This window comes from Leptodactylus fuscus, chromosome 11 (genome assembly GCF_031893055.1).
Source record: "Leptodactylus fuscus isolate aLepFus1 chromosome 11, aLepFus1.hap2, whole genome shotgun sequence".
NCBI lineage: Eukaryota > Metazoa > Chordata > Amphibia > Anura > Leptodactylidae > Leptodactylus > Leptodactylus fuscus.
The window spans coordinates 10,105,788-10,128,722 of NC_134275.1; the positions used below are offsets into that span (position 1 = coordinate 10,105,788).

The window sequence follows — 22,935 nt, forward strand, 5'->3', positions numbered from 1 at the left end:
CATCTAGCGGGCACCTGTATATGGGGCGGTACAGCCGGGGCAGAAAAGTAAAATCCAGCGGGCACCTGTATATGGGGCGGTGCAGACGGGGCCGAAAAGTAATAACATCCAGCGGGCACGTGTATATGGGGCGGTACAGCCGGGGCCGAAAAGTAACAACATCCAGCGGGCACGTGTATATGGGGCGGTACAGCCGGGGCCGAAAAGTAACAACATCCAGCGGGCACCTGTATATGGGGCGGTACAGCCGGGGCCGAAAAGTAACAACATCCAGCGGGCACCTGTATATGGGGCGGTACAGCCAGGGCAGAAAAGTAACAACATCCAGCGGGCACCTGTATATGGGACGGTACAGCCGGGGTCGAAAAGTAACAACATCCAGCGGGCACCTGTATATGGGGCGGTACAGCCGGGGCCGAAAAGTAACAACATCCAGTGGGCACCTGTATATGGGGCGGTACAGCCGGGGCAGAAAAGTAACAATGTCCAGCGGGCACCTGTATATGGGGCGGTACAGCCGGGGCCGAAAAGTAACAACATCCAGTGGGCACCTGTATATGGGGCGGTACAGCCAGGGCCGAAAAGTTACTCCATCTGTATATGGGGCTGTATGACAAGGGCCTCTCTGCTATTTCCGGCCACTTTCCCAGGTCCCAGTGATCTGATGCTTTCTCATCCTGCAAAGACTCAGCCCGGAGCCCCCTGGGTGGAATTGAATAGGAAACTACAAGAATGGGGGTGTATACTCCCTGCAGGGTGGGGGTGGGGGTGTATGCATGGGCTAGTAATCCCACCATATTGTTCCTGCTTTCTGAGGAACAGATCTTTTCTTAAATCCTTCTATATTTTGGGGTTGTTCCTCTTCACCCTCCATCTACTGTCTCTGCATCTATCCTGTGCCCAGTATCAGCCGCCCCTCCCCCAGGGAATGGTCTCCATTGCGTTTTCGGCGTCGGGAATATCACTGAGCATTCTCCTCCATCTTCTTCTGCTTTATTAAACATTGTTAATTGGTGTTGCTGGGAGGACGGAGGCGGCCGGCGTGCTGACATGTAAGGACTTGTGCGGGAGACAGCTGCGCACACGAGGAAATTATCAGCTCCTCGCGTCTACAGAGGTTAATAAATAAATCAAAAATCAACCTCAAAGAGGGCGGGGGAGGGGAGTATGGGGGGGATCATCAACAGGATGCGTCTCCGAGCGGATAGTAATTTGCATGGCGCGTGGTTGGTTATTTATGAATTTGAAAAAAAATATTTTTTTTTTTGAAGAATTTTTATTATATTTTGACACCTTTGGTGCAGTTTATTATCATTGCGCGAGATGACGAGACTTGATGCTGTTTCCGACATTGTTTGCATCGAGGGTCCCCCCAAAGTTTCCACCTTCTAGGGACAAACTCCTCACCCCGGGCCTACCTGTAGTCTGACAGCCCTCGGGCCTGAGCACATTGCAGGTTTTCTCCATTGACTTGAATGGATTTACTGCACATTTGACCTTTGATGGACATGCTGCGGATGTGACCTCTGTTTATGGATGGGCATGCTGCGGATGTGACCTCTGTTTATGGATGGGCATGCTGCGGGTGTGACCTCTGTATATGGATGGGCATGCTGCGGGTGTGACCTCTGTATATGGATGGGCATGCTGCGGATGTGACCTCTGTTTATGGATGGGCATGCTGCGGATGTGACCTCTGTATATGGATGGGCATGCTGCGGATGTGACCTCTGTATATGGATGGGCATGCTGCGGATGTGACCTCTGTATATGGATGGGTATGCTGCGGATGTGACCTCTGTATAGGGATGGGCATGCTGCGGATGTGACCTCTGTATATGGATGGACATGCTGCGGATGTGACCTCTGTATATGGATGGGCATGCTGCGGATGTGACCTCTGTATATGGATGGGCATGCTGCGGATGTGACCTCTGTATATGGATGGGCATGCTGCGGATGTGACCTCTGTATAGGGATGCACATGCTGCCGGTGTGACCTCTGTATATGGATGGGCATGCTGCAGATGTGACCTCCTGTATATGGATGGGCATGCTGCGGGTGTGACCTCTGTATATGGATGGGCATGCTGCGGGTGTGACCTCTGTATATGGATGGGCATGCTGCGGATGTGACCTCTGTACACTGATGGGCATGCTGCGGATGTGACCTCTGTATATGGATGGGCATGCTGCGGATGTGACCCCTGTATATGGATGGGCATGCTGCGGATGTGACCTCTGTATATGGATGGGCATGCTGCGGGTGTGACCTCTGTATATGGATGGGCATGCTGCGGATGTGACCTCTGTATATGGATGGACATGCTGCGGATGTGACCCCTGTATATGTATGGGCATGCTGCGGATGTGACCTCTGTATACTGATGGGCATGCTGCGGATGTGACCTCTGTATATGGATGGGCATGCTGCAGATATGACCTCTGTATATGTATGGGCATGCTGCGGATGTGACCTCTGTATACTGATGGGCATGCTGCGGATGTGACCTCTGTATATGGATGGGCATGCTGCGGGTGTGACCTCTGTATATGGATGGGCATGCTGCGGATGTGACCTCTGTATATGGATGGACATGCTGCGGATGTGACCCCTGTATATGTATGGGCATGCTGCGGATGTGACCTCTGTATACTGATGGGCATGCTGCGGATGTGACCTCTGTATATGGATGGGCATGCTGCAGATATGACCTCTGTATATGTATGGGCATGCTGCGGATGTGACCTCTGTATACTGATGGGCATGCTGTGGATGTGACCTCTGTACACTGATGGACATGCTGCGGATGTGACCTCTGTTTATGGATGGGCATGCTGCGGATGTGACCTCTGTATATGGATGGGCATGCTGCGGATGTGACCTCTGTATATGGATGGGCATGCTGCAGATATGACCTCTGTATATGGATGGGCATGCTGCGGATGTGACCTCTGTATATGGATGGACATGCTGTGGATGTGACCTCTGTATATGGATGGGCATGCTGCGGATGTGACCCCTGTATATGTATGGGCATGCTGCGGATGTGACCTCTGTATACTGATGGGCATGCTGCGGATGTGACCTCTGTATATGGATGGGCATGCTGCAGATATGACCTCTGTATATGGATGGGCATGCTGCAGATATGACCTCTGTATATGGATGGGCATGCTGCGGATGTGACCTCTGTATATGGATGGGCATGCTGCGGATGTGACCTCTGTATATGGATGGGCATGCTGCGGATGTGACCTCTGTATATGGATGGGCATGCTGCAGATGTGACCTCTGTATATGGATGGGCATGCTGCGGATGTGACCTCTGTACACTGATGGGCATGCTGCGGGTGTGACCTCTGTATATGGATGATCATGCCTCGGATGTGACCTCTGTATATGGATGGGCATGCTGCGGATGTGACCTCTGTATACTGATGGGCATGCTGCGGATGTGACCTCTGTATATGGATGGGCATGCTGCGGATGTGACCTCTGTATATGGATGGGCATGCTGCGGATGTGACCTCTGTATATGGATGGGCATGCTGCGGATGTGACCTCTGTACACTGATGGGCATGCTGCGGATGTGACCTCTGTACACTGATGGGCATGCTGCGGGTGTGACCTCTGTACACTGATGGGCATGCTGCGGGTGTGACCTCTGTACACTCATAGACATGCTGCGGGTGTGACCTCTGTACACTCATGGACATGCTGCGGATTTCTCTTTCTTCCCGTTTAGAGTCTATTCACACTACGCAGTACGGTCGCCAATGTGAGGGAGTTACCGCCTTCCTCTCTGTTAGTGAAATGGAAATGCTGGAATATCCCTTTAAGGACTTCTCTTGTAGGTTCCCCAGTGCCGGCCCGTTCTCCTGAGCTCCAGGTCATGTTGGCCTCCACCCCGCGCAGCACGTTGCGAGCCTCGGTCGGTCCTGCAGCCGGCGCTCGGCGTCTTCTCATGTGATTATTTCATGCCGCTGTCTTGCTGCCAGAATTGCCTACTTTCTGCACTTTGCAGGGGTGTATGGAGTGAACAGCATGTCTCCTGCGCTGTGTGGGATTCATTGCTATTTAAATCTCTCTGAAGCCGAGCGGCATCGCACCAGCACTGGAAGCGCTCCAGAAGAAGAGGGGTCAGGCTCGGCGCCATCTGTCCAGGCGCTAATCACAATTTTGGGTGTTGAGAATCGCTCTTTGTCGCTTTGTGGTTTTTGATGCTGTTGCTGTAGAAAGGAGCAGCGAGAGGATCCTGACCGTGAGAGCTGGGACGGGGAGCGGTGATCCCTACCGATGCTACCCGCTGAGACATGTGACTGTATACCAGACCAATGGAAGCAAGATCTAGCCAAAATCTCCTAGACTCTCCTGCCTGCAGCTCCTATACAGAGCTAGGTGTCTCCATGGCCTCAGACAACAAGCGAAACCCTGCGCAGTCTGATCCCACAGTCCTACAGCCAAAAACCTGCCCGTGAGTCAAATAGTCCTGACCAGCCGCCATAACTTAGGTGTGAACTGCTGCGGGGCATCAAAAAGTGCTGGTCCTAATAAATCCACCCCCATGACTACACCCCGTGTGTCTGTAGTCTGTTACCATGGAGACATAGAAGCTGTAGGCACAAAACAATCAAAGATTTGTAACGGTTTGCAAAGCTTTAGATACATTGAAACCATAAAAAACGCTATTTGCAAAGTTAGACCCTTCCTTTAAGAAAAGTGCATGTCAAATCCCTTTAAGAAAGGGTGAAAACCGCAGAGGGTGGTCATGTGACGTGTTTTTTTTTCAGTATTTGATTGGTGGGATGATGTCCCTAGGCCCCTGGCTGGCACTTTGCAGGTGAATATGTTTGTGGCTACTGGTTTTGGGGTTGAGTATGGTGGTGGCCACGGGCGAGGAAGATGAATGAGGTGGGGGCCACTGGCTAGGAAGGTGAATGAGGTGGTGGCCACTGGCTAGGAAGGTGAATGAGGTGGGGGCCACTGGCTAGGAAGGTGAATGAGGTGGGGGCCACTGGCTAGGAAGGTGAATGAGGTGGTGGCCACTGGCTGTGAAGATGAATGAGGTGGTGTCCACTGGCTAGGAAGATGATGAGGTGGGGGCCACTGGCTAGGAAGTTGAATGAGGTGGGGGCCACTGGCTATGAAGGTGAATGAGGTGGTGGCCACTGGTTATGAAGGGGAATGAGGTGGTGACCACTGGTTATGAAGGTGAATGAGGTGGGGGCCACTGGCTATGAAGGTGAATGAGGTGGGGGCCACTGGCTATGAAGGTGAATGAGGTGGGGGCCACTGGCTGTGAAGGTGAATGAGGTGGGGGCCACTGGCTGTGAAGGTGAATGAGGTGGGGGCCACTGGCTGTGAAGGTGAATGAGGTGGTGGCCACTGGTTATGAAGGTGAAGGTGGTGTTGTCCACTGGCTTTGAAGGTGAATGAGGTGGTGGCCACTGGCTATGAAGGTGAATGAGGTGTTGGCCACTGGTTCTGCCTCAGTAGGGCCTCCTACATACAGTGTGTTCTGCTGCCCCCTCCTCATATTTTTATTTCCATGGGTTAAGCTGAGAGTTGTTGTCCTGGTGCGGCCGCAGATTGAGCGGTGTACACCTCCTCCCCTCCCCCCCATTCCAATTCCTTGTGCCGTTGCGCTGCAGATCTGCGGCCTCATTACATTCTGCAGGGTCCGGCCAGTGTCCAGCGCTGGAGATGTGTATTGATCGTGGTTTGGCTGGAGTTGCGTTCCTGATGTCTCTATTAGCATATAGTTAGCGGTGACCTTTGTTCTCCTGCAAAGCGACAAGACTTTTTAAAAAAACAGTTTTGCTGAGCGAGCGGCCGGCGTCAGGACTGCGGTAATGTGCCGCCTGTCACTCAGCCGCAAAAAAGTGGGAAGAGCCGCCATCATATGTCACAAGTTCAACAAACAAGTGTCTCTCCTGCCCCCTCCTCGCCCAGGCTGGTCAGCAACACTGCACTAATGAGCAGCCTAAAGGAGAACCCCGCCAAGAAAAGGCGATTAGTGTCTGTGGTTACAGCCAAAGCAAAGGCACAGCAAACCTCGTCCTGCATCACTAGGCGCTCACTGCAAAGTAACAGATTTGGGTGTGACTGGAGTAGAATAATAATAATAAAGAAACTACAGCCGTGCTCAGTATTATATTACCTAGCTCTGACTTATTAGTATTACTGAGGGTTTGTTACATTGTATCAGTGCAGGTAGGAGACTGTAGGACTCCCCTGTCATACAATCTATTACTATCTGTTATCAGCCATGTCAGGAGAGGAGAGGCCGACTGTAGGACAGGGGAATACAATCTATTACTATCTGTTATCAGCCATGTCAGGAGAGGAGAGGCCGACTGTAGGACAGGGGAATACAATCTATTACTATCTGTTATCAGCCATGTCAGGAGAGGCCGACTATAGGACAGGGGAATACAATCTATTACTATCTGTTATCAGCCATGTCAGGAGAGGCCGACTGTAGGACAGGAGAATACAATCTATTACTATCTGTTATCAGCCATGTCAGGAGAGGAGAGGCCGACTGTAGGACAGGGGAATACAATCTATTACTATCTGTTATCAGCCATGTCAGGAGGGGAGAGGCCGACTGTAGGACAGGTGAATACAATCTATTACTATCTGTTATCAGTCATGTCAGGAGGGGAGAGGCCGACTGTAGGACAGGGGAATACAATCTATTACTATCTGTTATCAACCATGTGAGGAGAGGAGAGGCCGACTGTAGGACAGGGGAATACAATCTATTACTATCTGTTATCAGCCATGTCAGGAGAGGAGAGGCCGACTGTAGGACAGGAGAATACAATCTATTACTCTCTGTTATCAGCCATGTCAGGAGAGGAGAGGCCGACTGTAGGACAGGGGAATACAATCTATTACTATCTGTTATCAGCCATGTCAGGAGAGGAGAGGCGACTGTAGGACAGGGGAATACAATCTATTACTATCTGTTATCAGCCATGTCAGGAGAGGCCGACTATAGGACAGGGGAATACAATCTATTACTATCTGTTATCAGCCATGTCAGGAGAGGCCGACTGTAGGACAGGAGAATACAATCTATTACTATCTGTTATCAGCCATGTCAGGAGAGGAGAGGCCGACTGTAGGACAGGGGAATACAATCTATTACTATCTGTTATCAGCCATGTCAGGAGAGGAGAGGCCGACTGTAGGACAGGGGAATACAATCTATTACTATCTGTTATCAGCCATGTCAGGAGAGGCCGACTGTAGGACAGGGGAATACAATCTATTACTATCTGTTATCAGCCATGTCAGGAGAGGCCGACTGTAGGACAGGGGAATACAATCTATTACTATCTGTTATCAGCCATGTCAGGAGAGGAGAGGCGACTGTAGGACAGGGGAATACAATCTATTACTATCTGTTATCAGCCATGTCAGGAGAGGAGAGGCGACTGTAGGACAGGAGAATACAATCTATTACTATCTGTTATCTGCCATGTCAGGAGAGGAGAGGCCGACTGTAGGACAGGAGAATACAATCTATTACTATCTGTTATCAGTCATGTCAGGAGAGGAGAGGCCGACTGTAGGACAGGGGAATACAATCTATTACTATCTGTTATCAGCCATGTCAGGAGGGGAGAGGCCGACTGTAGGACAGGGGAATACAATCTATTACTATCTGTTATCAGCCATGTCAGGAGGGGAGAGGCCGACTGTAGGACAGGGGAATACAATCTATTACTCTCTGTTATCAGCCATGTCAGGAGAGGAGAGGCCGACTGTAGGACAGGGGAATACAATCTATTACTATCTGTTATCAGCCATGTCAGGAGAGGAGAGGCGACTGTAGGACAGGGGAATACAATCTATTACTATCTGTTATCAGCCATGTCAGGAGAGGCCGACTATAGGACAGGGGAATACAATCTATTACTATCTGTTATCAGCCATGTCAGGAGAGGCCGACTGTAGGACAGGAGAATACAATCTATTACTATCTGTTATCAGCCATGTCAGGAGAGGAGAGGCCGACTGTAGGACAGGGGAATACAATCTATTACTATCTGTTATCAGCCATGTCAGGAGAGGAGAGGCCGACTGTAGGACAGGGGAATACAATCTATTACTATCTGTTATCAGCCATGTCAGGAGAGGCCGACTGTAGGACAGGGGAATACAATCTATTACTATCTGTTATCAGCCATGTCAGGAGAGGCCGACTGTAGGACAGGGGAATACAATCTATTACTATCTGTTATCAGCCATGTCAGGAGAGGAGAGGCGACTGTAGGACAGGGGAATACAATCTATTACTATCTGTTATCAGCCATGTCAGGAGAGGAGAGGCGACTGTAGGACAGGAGAATACAATCTATTACTATCTGTTATCTGCCATGTCAGGAGAGGAGAGGCCGACTGTAGGACAGGAGAATACAATCTATTACTATCTGTTATCAGTCATGTCAGGAGAGGAGAGGCCGACTGTAGGACAGGGGAATACAATCTATTACTATCTGTTATCAGTCATGTCAGGAGAGGAGAGGCCGACTGTAGGACAGGAGAATACAATCTATTACTATCTGTTATCAGTCATGTCAGGAGAGGAGAGGCCGACTGTAGGACAGGAGAATACAATCTATTACTATCTGTTATCAGTCATGTCAGGAGAGGAGAGGCCGACTGTAGGACAGGGGAATACAATCTATTACTATCTGTTATCAGCCATGTCAGGAGGGGAGAGGCCGACTGTAGGACACGGGAATACAATCTATTACTATCTGTTATCAGCCATGTCAGGAGGGGAGAGGCCGACTGTAGGACAGGGGAATACAATCTATTACTATCTGTTATCAGTCATGTCAGGAGAGGAGAGGCCGACTGTAGGACAGGAGAATACAATCTATTACTATCTGTTATCAGTCATGTCAGGAGGGGAGAGGCCGACTGTAGGACACGGGAATACAATCTATTACTATCTGTTATCAGCCATGTCAGGAGGGGAGAGGCCGACTGTAGGACAGGGGAATACAATCTATTACTATCTGTTATCAGCCATGTCAGGAGGGGAGAGGCCGACTGTAGGACAGGGGAATACAATCTATTACCATCTGTTATCAGCCATGTCAGGAGAGGCCGACTGTAGGACAGGGGAATACAATCTATTACACTATTATATACTGCACTATTAGAAGTTGCCATGGTTACTAAATTCCCTTCTTTTCCACTTTCTCCCCTAGATACATTGATGACGTCATTACCCGGATTGACCGCATGTTCCCAGAGATGACCATCCACTTATCAAGACCCAATGGGACTTCCGCCATGCTGCTGGTAAGTGCGGCATTCTGTATAACTCCAGGATATTTTCAGGCTCCTCCCACTTTGGGGTAGTCACAGCTCCGCCCACAGTAATAATTGTCGTATTTAGTTCCCTGACATGTAATATTGTATATGTCACAGCTTTTCTAGAGTCCTGTAAGGCTTATCTGCTTGTTTTTAGTATGGATGACTGCTTTAAAAAAGAAAAAAAAGCTGGGTGTCTACTCTATTGGCAGTCAAATGACTTGTCACCCATCTTTCCCAAGTACACACTCAAGGTCTTATCTTTATTGGGGAGATGTTGCCTAAACCCTATGTTTCCGCACAACCTGTGGGTGCCCAGTGTAGCGGGTGGATAGTCGCGTGCTCATGGCCATAGATCAGTAATGGGCTGGGATGGAGCGCTCGCCTCGGCCATTAGCTCATGGATGTCGGCACTCGTGTGTCCCTACGGAGCCAGACGCCGCCTTGTCAGGCAGAAGTAGCACTCACAGCGTCCATGTCCTCACCACTGCCGCTTACTCAGGTGTGCGGATGCTCAGCGACCCGCGAGTGGACAAAGTCACAGCGCCATATTGTAGAGACGCTTCCCAAGCGGACTCCCCGAACGCTGATGTGATATTCCGAGCCTTGATACAATTGTAACAAACCCTCAGCTGTAACCAGTATTAGTTCTGCAGAAAACAGAGCTGCAAATGATGGGGCTTGTAAGTGGGGCGGGGGAGGAAGAAAGTTGTGTAAGTTTTCCAGGTAGGTGGTGGCGATTTTTTTCCTCCTTGGAGCCGGCGTCCAGGCGGCAGATTGAAGATGTTTTGGGAAGCAGATCGAGCGCTGCCTCAGGGGAAGAATCTGAAAAGAAATCGCCGCCTTTCTGGGGCTTCTAATTAAAAAGTAAAGTGAACACCTGCTCCGGGGGGCCGGGCGGCCAAATCCAATCAGCAGACAATGGAGGGAGGCGATAGGATGGCGGTAATTAACAAACCCTAATCGCCAGCAAAAGATGCACAATATATTCAGTGTCTCCTCCAATTAGCGTCAAAACACCCCCCAAAAAAAGTCCGCCCGCTGTTCATCAGGCCAACACATAGCGGCTGCCGTCTGAACGCGCCACTGTCACGCGATGGGCGGTATTTAAAGGGCCACAGCACATTTACCTTTCTTATCACACGCAGTATCATTGCTGTCAACGTATACTCCAATCACTGCCAGAGCTGCCGTCACATTTCTGTTGGCACTATGATGGTGGTGATATTTCTCGCAGTCTTATGGTGGTATGGTGTTGGTACACTTGTATAGGTATGTTGTATGTTGCGCTGTATTGTGCTATTATATTGGTAGTGTATAGTGTGTCATTCAGTATTGTGTGGCGGTGTTACATGGGCTCTGTGTTTGGCACAGTATGTTGGTATTATTTGGTCTCAGTATGGCAGTATTACGTTGGTAGCTGCTGTTGCACTCACCTTTTTTGCCCCTGGGCCCCCCCACAGGCTTTTATCCGGCCCCCGGCGTCCTTCCTTGTGGATGTCGATCATGGCGTCCTGTTAATTCCTGTTCCCTGGTAATATCGCCTTCCTGTCTTCGCCGTATACCTGAGCTGTGTGACGGATGGCGGAGCGGCTGCCATTCTTCATCTGACACCATGTGGCGCGTCTCTCCAATCTATTACCTTGATGGATTGTAATCCGCTGCAATTTATAAACAAATTGGGAGAGCGCGCTTATTTACATCTCGCCCAACGCCGCCGCTGATTGCCTTCCCCGGGCTGTGGCGAGCTCACCGTCCCCCCAACCTGTACGGGGTCTGCACAAGGGGACGCTCAGAATCTCCGCCACAAGTCTTCCTTTATTTTTACACCATTGCAATTGACAGAATTTTGTTCTGTTTTGTAGTCATTTTATTTTTTTCTCCTCTAGTCACATCCAAAGCACCCGCAGATGGTCACTTCTTTTGCTGCATAGCTGAAATTAATCTGGTCTTTAGAGTGCAGTGGGTCCTGGATGCAGCTTTGGGTGTGACAGGAGAGGACAGTGTGATATAACCTAAGTTTAGTGCCAGATGGGCCGAGAGTGTTTTCCGGTGGTCACGGCGCCCGCACCATTAGTTATGGTATGACGAGGGGTTACACGGCCTAGTTTACAGGGGCTGGCCATTCCCGCCCTCACGTGATTAATCTCAGGGTGATAATTACCGAAACGTCCAGAGAAGAATCATCTCCTACCTGCAGTAATCTGTCCGACATGCCGAGCTCGCCCCCGCCCCGTGTCAGGAGTTCTGCTCCGGAGGGAAAAACATTAGTAACAAAGTAGAAGTTTAGTCCATTATGTAAGTTACTGGGGAGGGTGAGGGGTAAGTATTGAAGCTGCCGCCTGATTGGCTCTAAACGCACATCAAAGCGCGTCCTGCGGCATCCTCACTGCTGCAAAGTGCTGTGTTTAAGCAGTGTGGGAACAGGGGGCCATCCGCGGGTGAGCAGGCGGCCCGGGGGTGGGGGCTGCCTCGGATTGTGGCATTTCATGGATTTTTTACTTTTCGTGCCGTTATATCCATATTTTAATAGTTAATTATCTGATATTTCCAGTGTCAACAGCGACAGGATGAAAGCGGGAACTCCGAGAGGACGCGGCGTCTCCGAGTGCACACATTCTGCATGAGGAGGCCTGGATTAGGGGGGAAATGCAACAACAACAAAAAAAAAAGACATAAAAAAATGTGAAAAACTGTATCGAGTGGAGGCTGATTTTTTTTTTCAGCCTACAAATAACTTTGTGTGAACATACCCTTACTTCTTCTGCTAGCTGTTATACTTCACCCGCATCCCCGACCCTATTATATAATCCTGTCTACCCTGACCCTGGTTTTTCTCCCGCCTACCCTGACCCCGGTATTCCTCCTGCCTACCCTGACCCCTAGTATTTCTCTTGCCTGCCCTGACCCCCGGTATTTCCCCTGCCTACTCTGACCCCCGGTATTTCTCCCGCCTGCCCTGACACCCAGTATTTCTCCCACCTGCCCTGACCCCCCAGTATTTCTCCCGCCTGCCCTGACCCCCGGTATTTCTCCTGCCTACTCTGATCCTGGTATTTCTCCCGGCTGCCCTGACCCCCGGTATTTCTCCTGCCTGCCCTGACCCCCGGTATTTCTCCTGCCTGCCCTGACCCCGGTATTTCTCCTGCCTGCCCTGACCCCCGGTATTTCTCCCTCCTGCCCTGACCCCGCTATTTCCCCTGCCTGCCCTGACCCCCGGTATTTCTCCTGCCTACTCTGACCCCCGGTATTTCTCCCACCTGCCCTAACCCCTGGTATTTCTCCTGCCCTGACCCCGCTATTTACCCTGCTTGCCCTGACCCCCGGTATTTCTCCCACCTGCACTGACCCCGGTATTTCTTCCGCCTGCCCTGACCCCCGGTATTTCTCCTGCCTGCCCTGACCCCAGTATTTCTCCCACCTGCCCTGACCCCCGGTATTTCTCCCGCCTATTCTGACCCCTGATATTTCTCCGGCCTGCCTTGACCCTGGTATTTCTCCCACCTGCCCTGACCCCCGGTATTTCTCCTGCCTACTCTGACCCCCGGTATTTCTCCCACCTGCCCTGACCCCTGGTATTTCTCCTGCCCTGACCCCGCTATTTCCCCTGCTTGCCCTGACCCCCGGTATTTCTCCCGCCTGCACTGACCCCGGTATTTCCCCTGCTTGCCCTGACCCCCGGTATTTCTCCCGCCTGCCCTGACCCCGGTATTTCTCCTGCCTACCCTGACCCCCGGTATTTCTCCCACCTATTCTGACCCCTGGTATTTCTCCTGCCTGCCTTGACCCTGGTATTTCTCCCACCTGCCCTGACCCCGGTATTTCTCCCACCTGCCCTGACCCCCGGTATTTCTCCTGCCTACTCTGACCCCCGGTATTTCTCCCACCTGCCCTGACCCCTGGTATTTCTCCTGCCCTGACCCCGCTATTTCCCCTGCTTGCCCTGACCCCCGGTATTTCTCCCGCCTGCCCTGACCCCGGTATTTCTCCTGCCTACCCTGACCCCCGGTATTTCTCCCGCCTGCCCTGACCCTGGTATTTCTCCTGCCTACCCTGACCCCCGGTATTTCTCCCGCCTGCCCTGACCCCAGGTATTTCTCCCGCCTGCCCTGACCCCAGGTATTTCTCCCGCCTGCCCTGACCCCTGGTATTTCTCCTGCCCTGACCCCGCTATTTCCCCTGCTTGCCCTGACCCCCGGTATTTCTCCCGCCTGCCCTGACCCCGCTATTTCCCCTGCTTGCCCTGACCCCCGGTATTTCTCCCGCCTGCCCTGACCCCGGTATTTCTCCTGCCTACCCTGACCCCCGGTATTTCTCCCACCTATTCTGACCCCTGGTATTTCTCCTGCCTGCCTTGACCCTGGTATTTCTCCCACCTGCCCTGACCCCGGTATTTCTCCCACCTGCCCTGACCCCCGGTATTTCTCCTGCCTACTCTGACCCCCGGTATTTCTCCCACCTGCCCTGACCCCTGGTATTTCTCCTGCCCTGACCCCGCTATTTCCCCTGCTTGCCCTGACCCCCGGTATTTCTCCCGCCTGCCCTGATCCCGGTATTTCTCCTGCCTACCCTGACCCCCGGTATTTCTCCCGCCTACCCTGACCCCCGGTATTTCTCCCGCCTGCCCTGACCCCAGGTATTTCTCCCGCCTGCCCTGACCCCAGGTATTTCTCCCGCCTGCCCTGACCCCAGGTATTTCTCCCGCCTGCCCTGACCCTGGTATTTCTCCCGCCTTCTCTGACCCCAGTATTTCTCCTGCCCTGACCCCTTCTTCTTCGTTCCATCATTGATTTCATGCAGTCAGTCGGCCATCTTGACCAGTGGGCCCCCCTGCTTCTGCCATATTCTGTCTCTCTCATTAGACTGACCTGTCCGTTGTGTCTTATATGACCTGATTTACTCTCGGGAGACACAGATATGGCGATTATTCTCGATCCCCGTCTCCTGAGGGACGTGTCACACTCATCATGTCCACCATGGAACAAAAGGATTAGGCCGAAGCGCAATAAATTAGAACGAACCCGGGCTCCTAAATTATCGATGAACGCAGACAGTCCATTCCAGAACATGGTGTGAGAGGAGAGATAACTCATCGCAGCGCCGCCACCCCGCACCCTGACATGATGGATCACTGCTGAGGTGTCGGCCCCGTGTACCATTCGTCTCGGGCCCTCTGATGCCTCCCACTTTTATATGTTCCCATTGTCACGTTTCACAGCTTATTATAAGGGTCGCCGAAGGTTATAAATCGAAGGGTTAATGCTTAAAGTCTGACTTCTGCCCCCTCAGATGTCTGGTATCGCCCCCTATGTCCAAGTGGTCACTTTTTATTTCTGTTTGGCTGCCATGTTCAGAATTTTGGGACTGTGGGGGTTAAATAAGTCTGCGCCGTTCAGTCGCCCCGATGCACCGTGTAGTAGTGACTGTAAGTGTGTACACCGCTGCCACCGCTGCGTGCTCAATAATGTATTACCCCGCTCACTACAATCCTCATAAAGGGGATAATGTGACATGTGGTACAAAAGTGCCCCGAAATGCCCTGAGGCAGTCACTAGAGGCCGATGGTAATAACCCTGCCCAGGGGTGGTACTAGAGGATTATGGTATATAACTTGCCCAGGGGTGGTACTAGAGGCCAATGGTATATACCCTTCCCAGAGGCGGCACTAGATGCCGATGGTATATACTCTGCCCAAGGGTGGTACTAGAGGCCAATGGTATATACCCTGCCCAGGGGTGGTACTAGAGGCCAATGGTATATACACAGCCCAGGAACAGTCACTAGAGGCCGATGGTATATAACCTGCCCAGGGGTGGTACTAGAGGCTGATGGTATATACCCTGCCCAGGGGTGGTACTAGAGGCCGATGGTATATAACCTGCCCAGGGGTGGTACTAGTGGCCGATGGTATATACGCAGCCCAGGGGCAGTCACTAGAGGCCAATGGCATATACCCTGCCCAGAAACAGTCACTAGAGGCCGATGGTATATACCCTGCCCAGAGGCGGCACTAGAGGCCAATGGTATTTACACAGCCCAGGAACAGTCTCTAGAGGCCGATGGTATATACCCTGCCCAGGGGTGGTACTAGAGGCCGATGGTATATAACCTGCCCAGGGGTGGTACTAGAGGCTGATGGTATATACTCTGCCCAGAGGCGGCACTAGAGGCCGATGGTATATAACCTGCCCAGGGGTGGTACTAGAGGCCAATGGTATATACACAGCCCAGGAACATTCTCTAGAGGCCGATGGTATATACCCAGCCCAGGAACAGTCACTAGAGGCTGATGGTGTATACTCTACCCTGGGGTGGTACTGGAGGCTGATGGTATATACCCTGCCCAAGGACAGCACTAGAGGCCAATAGTATATACCCAGCCCAGGGGCAGTCACTAGAGGTCGATAGTATATTCCCTACACTGGGCTGTACTGGAGGCTGATGGTATATACCCAGCCCAGGGACAGCACTAGAGGCTGATGGTATATACCCTGCCCAGGTATTGCTGTGGCTAGTTTGGGTCTCTCTCCGTATATGTGTATATATATAGATGTACACTGTATAATATCTCCGGATTTCTCCGCCGCTCGTTTCCTGTTTGTGGATTTTCTGCTTTTTGCCATATTTGCGGTTCCAGTAAATGGTGATGGATTCCGGAGCTGTCATTCCTAATAAGAGCCCTCGCGGGTCAAGGACGGCCACTTCTAATTGAGGAAGAACTGATGAGGTTTTTTATGGCCGTGGTCCGAGCCGACGTCGCCCCCCCCGACCCCTCCCTGCACTTGTGACTACTTAGTGGCCTGTAGTCTGTACCTTGTGGCGTCTCCTCGTACAGTCCAGGGTATAGGGTCGGCCCTTAGGTTTAGGAATGGCGCCACCTGCTGCTCACATGGACATTACAGGTGGCCGGATTTTGGGATGGCCCAGCTTTATTCTGCCGTAAGATCTATCTAGTATATACTTCATACCCTGTATATAGTATATGACTATGACCGTATAGACTGGCGAATGTGGAAGACATAACATTAAAACCACTGACAAGTGAATGCTATTAATCTGGTGACAATGGCGCCTCTCAGTGGTGGGAAATATCAGGCAGCAGGAGCTCTTATGGACTCCCCTATAGTTCCAGTCTCGGTCTCTTCCTCGGTGGTCGGACATGTAGACCCCATAGTGACTGTTCTGTAATTCGGTCCCTGAAGGGTGTAGCGTGCAGATGGGGTGATGCAGCCCTCTCCCCCCACCCCCGGCGCTGGCTCCCATCCCGCTAATGTGTACTAATGAGCGGCACACTGAGGCGTTTCTGCAGCACATGTAATTAAATCATTCCACATTGCGGGAGCCCTGCTAGCACTCGGCGTGAGATCACAGCTCGCCGCCGCGCCGCGCTCCTGTTAACAGTCATTACCTGCGTCTCACAAGGTTACTACAACCGATCAAATTAAAGGGCCGGGTGTTTAGGAAATGTCACGTTGATCTTTTACAGCGGTGGAATGTGGCGTGCTCGATCCATATGGACGGTTTAGTATGCATTGTGTACGATCTGGCGGTTCACCTAGTCTAAAGTCAGCGACCCCGCACGTCACATGGTCAGGCGACGGTAATACCTGCAACTTCTTAGGACTTTGGGGGGTTTGCTATCGGGGACCAACAGATTTGGTGTATCTTGTACCAGAGACGGATATTTTTGTCTAAGTGTTTGCCAGATGCACAGACCGCCAAATAGACGCCATGTTTTATCCCAGTGCACTTTTGATTATAAAACCGCCATCTCAATAAATCTTCAGTTTCCAGTAGCTCTGCTTGCTGTCTGGTCTAACACGTATCTGACAGGAGCCGCTGCTTGTAACCTTGCCTTGTCTTGGGCTCGTCTCCGGCGTGGGCAGCCCACTCGGCCATCTGTGCGGTCTATGAAGGCCGTATCACGGCTCATTAGGTGAGAGCGCCGCAGTCGTGTAACCTTTAGGTAACCTTATGGAAGACTGAAGGAATAATTGCTGTCAGCGGTGTTTACCCAGCAAAATAGCCCTCGCCAGCCTGTGCCCCGCGCCCGCAGCCCGTGTTGACTTTGCTCTCAAAACATGCACTCTTGCAATTAAGTTAGATTAATGAAAGGTAAATGCCAGGCGCCCCTCCAAAGCACCGCAACACCGCGCACAAGGAGCGAATTACAAGCCGTGTTTGTTCTGAGAACTAATGGCTTAATTGCAACCTATCCTGCTATTTACTAACAAGCCTCATCAAACACAAGCATGCACGTGCAGGAGAGCTGCGGCCCCAAAACGAGGACATTACTGCCAGCGTCAGCACCTTGTATGGATGCGAGCCCAAACCCTGAACGTTACTCCACCGCTACAACAAGCCAAATACAGAGTACGACAAGTCAGCTTCATGTTCACGTCTATAGGGGGAAGTATTATGAACAAGAATATAACTACTATAATACTGCTCCTGTGTACAAGAATATAACTACTATAATACTGCTCCTATGTACAAGAATATAACTACTATAATACTACCTCCTATGTACAAGAATATAACTACTATAATACTACCTCCTATGTACAAGAATATAACTACTATAATACTACCTCCTATGTACAAGAATATAACTACTATAATACTACCTCCTATGTACAAGAATATAACTACTATAATACTGCTCCTGTGTACAAGAATATAACTACTATAATACTACTCCTATGTACAAGAATATAACTACTATAATACTGCTCCTATGTACAAGAATATAACTACTATAATATTACTCCTATGTACAAGAATATAACTACTATAATACTACTCCTATGTACAAGAATATAACTACTATAATACTACCTCCTATGTACAAGAATATAACTACTATAATACTGCTCCCATGTACAAGAATATAACTACTATAATACTACCTCCTATGTACAAGAATATAACTACTATAATACTGCTCCCATGTACAAGAATATAACTACTATAATACTACTCCTATGTACAAGAATATACATTATTATTGTACATAGGAGCAGTATTATAGTAGTTATATTCTTGTACATAGGGGGCAGTATTATAGTAGTTATATTCTTGTACATAGGAGCAGTATTATAGTAGTTATATTCTTGTACATAGGGGGCAGTATTATAGTAGTTATATTTTTGTACATAGGAGCAGTATTATAGTACGGTAGTTATATTCTTGTACATAGGGGGCAGTATTATAGTAGTTATATTCTTGTGTATGGGGGCAGTATTATAGTAGTTATATTCTTGTATATAGGGGGCAGTATTACAGTGGTTATATTTTTGCATGTAGGGTCAGTATTATAGTAATAGTGATGTTTCTAATATTACGTGGTCAGTAGATTATATTTCTGACTACAGATATCACTTTATCCTCTTCTAGAATATTCTGTATCTCTCTTTACTTCCGCTCTCCTTATTTACGTGCTGTTACAGATAGAAATTAATACAACCACATTACAATACTCGGGTATTTCGCACTCCCCGTCCTCCTGCAGGAATGGCGCGTCTTACATTTCCATTCATATTAATTGAATTTTGCATTGACCTTGCTCACATATTGATTTGAATTAAAATTTTCCACATCAAGGTCGCGCTGGCTCACGTCCTACAGGCGAAATATTAAAAAGCGAAGGGCTGTCTAACCGGCTATCGATAGAACAAGTTTAAGACATAAGGGGGAAAGTTTCTCCTCTAGAACAGGAGGCTGTCACCATTAATGCGGCTCAAGCTGGAGCCTGCACGCGGCCGCACATTGGTAATCGCTCGCTCTTGGCTTTCTTTCCCACATTTGTTCTTAGGCTGTAACTACAGTCACCAGCATGGCGGGGCGGCCTTTGCTTTCCAGTGCATGTTTCGAGTTGTGGTCACACAATAATTGGGGGAGAGTAGTCTGCGTTCGGACAGGTCTCTCAGCGGTCACACTTTACATCAAGTCTGAGGGCCAAAATAATTTGTGGTGGAATCTATCTTTAAAGAGATTGCCTTTAGACAGAAGGATTGTGCCGTGTTACCGAGCACATCAACCCTGCTGATCTCAGTGCCAGTCTTGGTTCTCAGACCTCCATCGCTGGCAATGACTTCTGAGTCTCATCTTTTACGGGGGAAATAGGGTGCTGTATAAAGGACCTGCAGGTAGGCGGATGTCTCAGGGTGCTGTATAAAGGACCTGTAGGTAGGCGGATGTCTCAGGGTGCTGTACCTAGGACCTGCAGGTAGGCGGATGTCTCAGGGTGCTGTACCTAGGACCTGCAGGTAGGCGGATGTCTCAGGGTGCTGTACCTAGGACCTGCAGGTAGGCGGATGTCTCAGGGTGCTGTACCTAGGACCTGCAGGTAGGCGGATGTCTCAGGGTGCTGTACATAGGACCTGTAGGTAGGAGGATATCTCAGGGTGCTGTATAAAGGACCTGCAGGTAGGTGGATGTCTCAGGGTGCTGTACATAGGACCTGTAGGTAGGAGGATGTCTCAGGGTGCTGTATAAAGGACCTGCAGGTAGGTGGATGTGTCAGGGTGCTGTACCTAGGACCTGCAGGTAGGCGGATGTCTCAGGGTGCTGTACCTAGGACCTGCAGATAGTTGGATGTCTCGGGGTGCTGTATAAAGGACCTGCAGGTAGGCGGATGTCTCAGGGTGCTGTATAAAGGACCTGCAGGTAGGCGGGTGTCTCAGGGTGCTGTACCTAGGACCTGCAGGTAGGTGGATGTCTCAGGGTGCTGTATAAAGGACCTGCAGGTAGGCGGGTGTCTCGGGGTGCTGTATAAAGGACCTGTAGGTAGGCGCATGTCTCAGGGTGCTGTATATAGGACCTGTAGGTAGGCGGATGTCTCAGGGTGCTGTACCTAGGACCTGCAGGTAGGCGGATGTCTCAGGGTGCTGTACCTAGGACCTGTAGGTAGGCGGATGTCTCAGGGTGCTGTACCTAGGACCTGCAGGTAGGCGGATGTCTCAGGGTGCTGTATAAAGGACCTGCAGGTAGGCGGATGTCTCAGGGTGCTGTACATAGGACCTGTAGGTAGGAGGATATCTCAGGGTGCTGTATAAAGGACCTGCAGGTAGGTGGATGTCTCAGGGTGCTGTACATAGGACCTGCAGGTAGGCGGATGTCTCAGGGTGCTGTATAAAGGACCTGTAGGTAGGCGGATGTCTCAGGGTGCTGTACCTAGGACCTGCAGGTAGGCGGATGTCTCAGGGTGCTGTATAAAGGACCTGCTGGTAGGCGGATGTCTCAGGGTGCTGTATAAAGGACCTGTAGGTAGGTGGATGTCTCAGGGTGCTGTACATAGGACCTGCAGGTAGGCGGATGTCTCAGGTGCTGTATAAAGGACCTGCTGGTAGGCGGATGTCTCAGGGTGCTGTATAAAGGACCTGTAGGTAGGTGGATGTCTCAGGGTGCTGTACATAGGACCTGCAGGTAGGCGGATGTCTCAGGTGCTGTATAAAGGACCTGTAGGTAGGCGGATGTGTCAGGGTGCTGTACCTAGGACCTGCAGGTAGGCGGATGTCTCAGGTGCTGTATAAAGGACCTGTAGGTAGGCGGATGTCTCAGGGTGCTGTACCTAGGACCTGCAGGTAGGCGGATGTCTCCGGTGCTGTATAAAGGACCTGTAGGTAGGCGGATGTCTCAGGGTGCTGTACCTAGGACCTGCAGGTAGGCGGATGTCTCAGGGTGCTGTATAAAGGACCTGTAGGTAGGCGGATGTCTCAGGGTGCTGTATATAGGACCTGTAGGTAGGTGGATGTCTCAGGGTGCTGTACCTAGGACCTGCAGGTAGGCGGATGTCTCAGGTGCTGTATAAAGGACCTGCTGGTAGGCGGATGTCTCAGGGTGCTGTATAAAGGACCTGTAGGTAGGCGGATGTCTCAGGGTGCTGTACCTAGGACCTGCAGGTAGGCGGATGTCTCAGGTGCTGTATAAAGGACCTGCTGGTAGGTGGATGTCTCAGGGTGCTGTATAAAGGACCTGTAGGTAGGCGGATGTCTCGGTGTGCTGTACCTAGGACCTGCAGGTAGGTGGATGTCTCGGGGTGCTGTATAAAGGACCTGCAGGTAGGCGGATTTCTCAGGGTGCCTTATATAGGACCTGCAGGTAGGCGGATGTCTCAGGGTGCTGTATAAAGGACCCGCAGGTAGGCGGATGTCTCAGGGTGCTGAATAAAGGACCTGCAGGTAGGCGGATGTCTCAGGGTGCCTTATATAGGACCTGCAGGTAGGCGGATGTCTCAGTGTGCTGTATAAAGGACCTGTAGGTAGGTGGCTGTCTCAGGCTGCTGTATAAAGGACCTGCAGGTAGGTGGATGTCTCAGGGTGCTGTACCTAGGACCTGCAGGTAGGTGGATGTCTCAGTGTGCTGTATAAAGGACCTGTAGGTAGGTGGCTGTCTCAGGCTGCTGTATAAAGGACCTGTAGGTAGGCGGATGTCTCAGGGTGCTGTACCTAGGACCTGCAGGTAGGCGGATGTCTCAGGTGCTGTATAAAGGACCTGCTGGTAGGTGGATGTCTCAGGGTGCTGTATAAAGGACCTGCAGGTAGGCAGATGTCTCAGGGTGCTGTACCTAGGACCTGCAGGTAGGCGGATGTCTCAGGGTGCTGTATATAGGACCTGCAGGTAGGCGGATGTCTCAGGGTGCTGTACCTAGGACCTGCAGGTAGGCGGATGTCTCAGGGTGCTGTACCTAGGACCTGCAGGTAGGTGGATGTCTCAGGGTGCTGTATATAGGACCTGCAGGTAGGCGGATGTCTCAGGGTGCTGTATGAAGGACCTGCAGGTAGGTGGATGTCTCAGGGTGCTGTATAAAGGACCTGTAGGTAGGTGGATGTCTCAGGGTGCTGTATAAAGGACCTGTAGGTAGGCGGATGTCTCAGGGTGCTGTACCTAGGACCTGCAGGTAGGCGGATGTCTCGGGGTGCTGTACCTAGGACCTGTAGGTAGGAGGATATCTCAGGGTGCTGTATAAAGGACCTGCAGGTAGGTGGATGTCTCAGGGTGCTGTACATAGGACCTGCAGGTAGGCGGATGTCTCAGGGTGCTGTACATAGTACCTGCAGATAGTTGGATGTCTCAGGGTGCTGTATAAAGGACCTGCAGGTAGGCGGATGTCTCAGGGTGCTGTATAAAGGACCTGCAGGTAGGCGGGTGTCTCAGGGTGCTGTACATAGTACCTGCAGATAGTTGGATGTCTCGGGGTGCTGTATATAGGACCTGCAGGTAGGCGGATGTCTCAGGGTGCTGTATAAAGGACCAGCAGGTAGGCGGATGGTGCGGGGGTGCTGTACCTAGGACCTGTAGGTAGGTGGCTGTCTCAGGGTGCTGTATATAGGACGTGCAGGTAGGTGGCTGTCTCAGGGTGCTGTACCTAGGACCTGCAGGTAGGTGGATGTCTCAGGGTGCTGTATAAAGGACCTGCAGGTAGGCGGATGTCTCAGGGTGCTGTATAAAGGACCTGCAGGTAGGCGGATGTCTCAGGGTGCTGTATAAAGGACCTGTAGGTAGGCGGATGTCTCGGTGTGCTGTACCTAGGACCTGCAGGTAGGTGGATGTCTCGGGGTGCTGTATAAAGGACCTGCAGGTAGGCGGA

The 22,935-nt window shown here is 50.9% G+C and overlaps 1 protein-coding gene across 1 annotated transcript in view; it reads left to right on the top strand.

Annotated features, from left to right (window-relative positions):
• The window catches only part of MED27 (mediator complex subunit 27), a 119,082-nt gene that overhangs the window by 57,522 nt on the left and 38,625 nt on the right, over positions 1-22,935 (top strand). Inside the window, exon 4 of the mRNA XM_075260287.1 lies at positions 9,239-9,332. Coding sequence (XP_075116388.1) covers positions 9,239-9,332 — 94 coding nt within the window. The remainder of the gene's footprint in view (positions 1-9,238; positions 9,333-22,935) is intronic.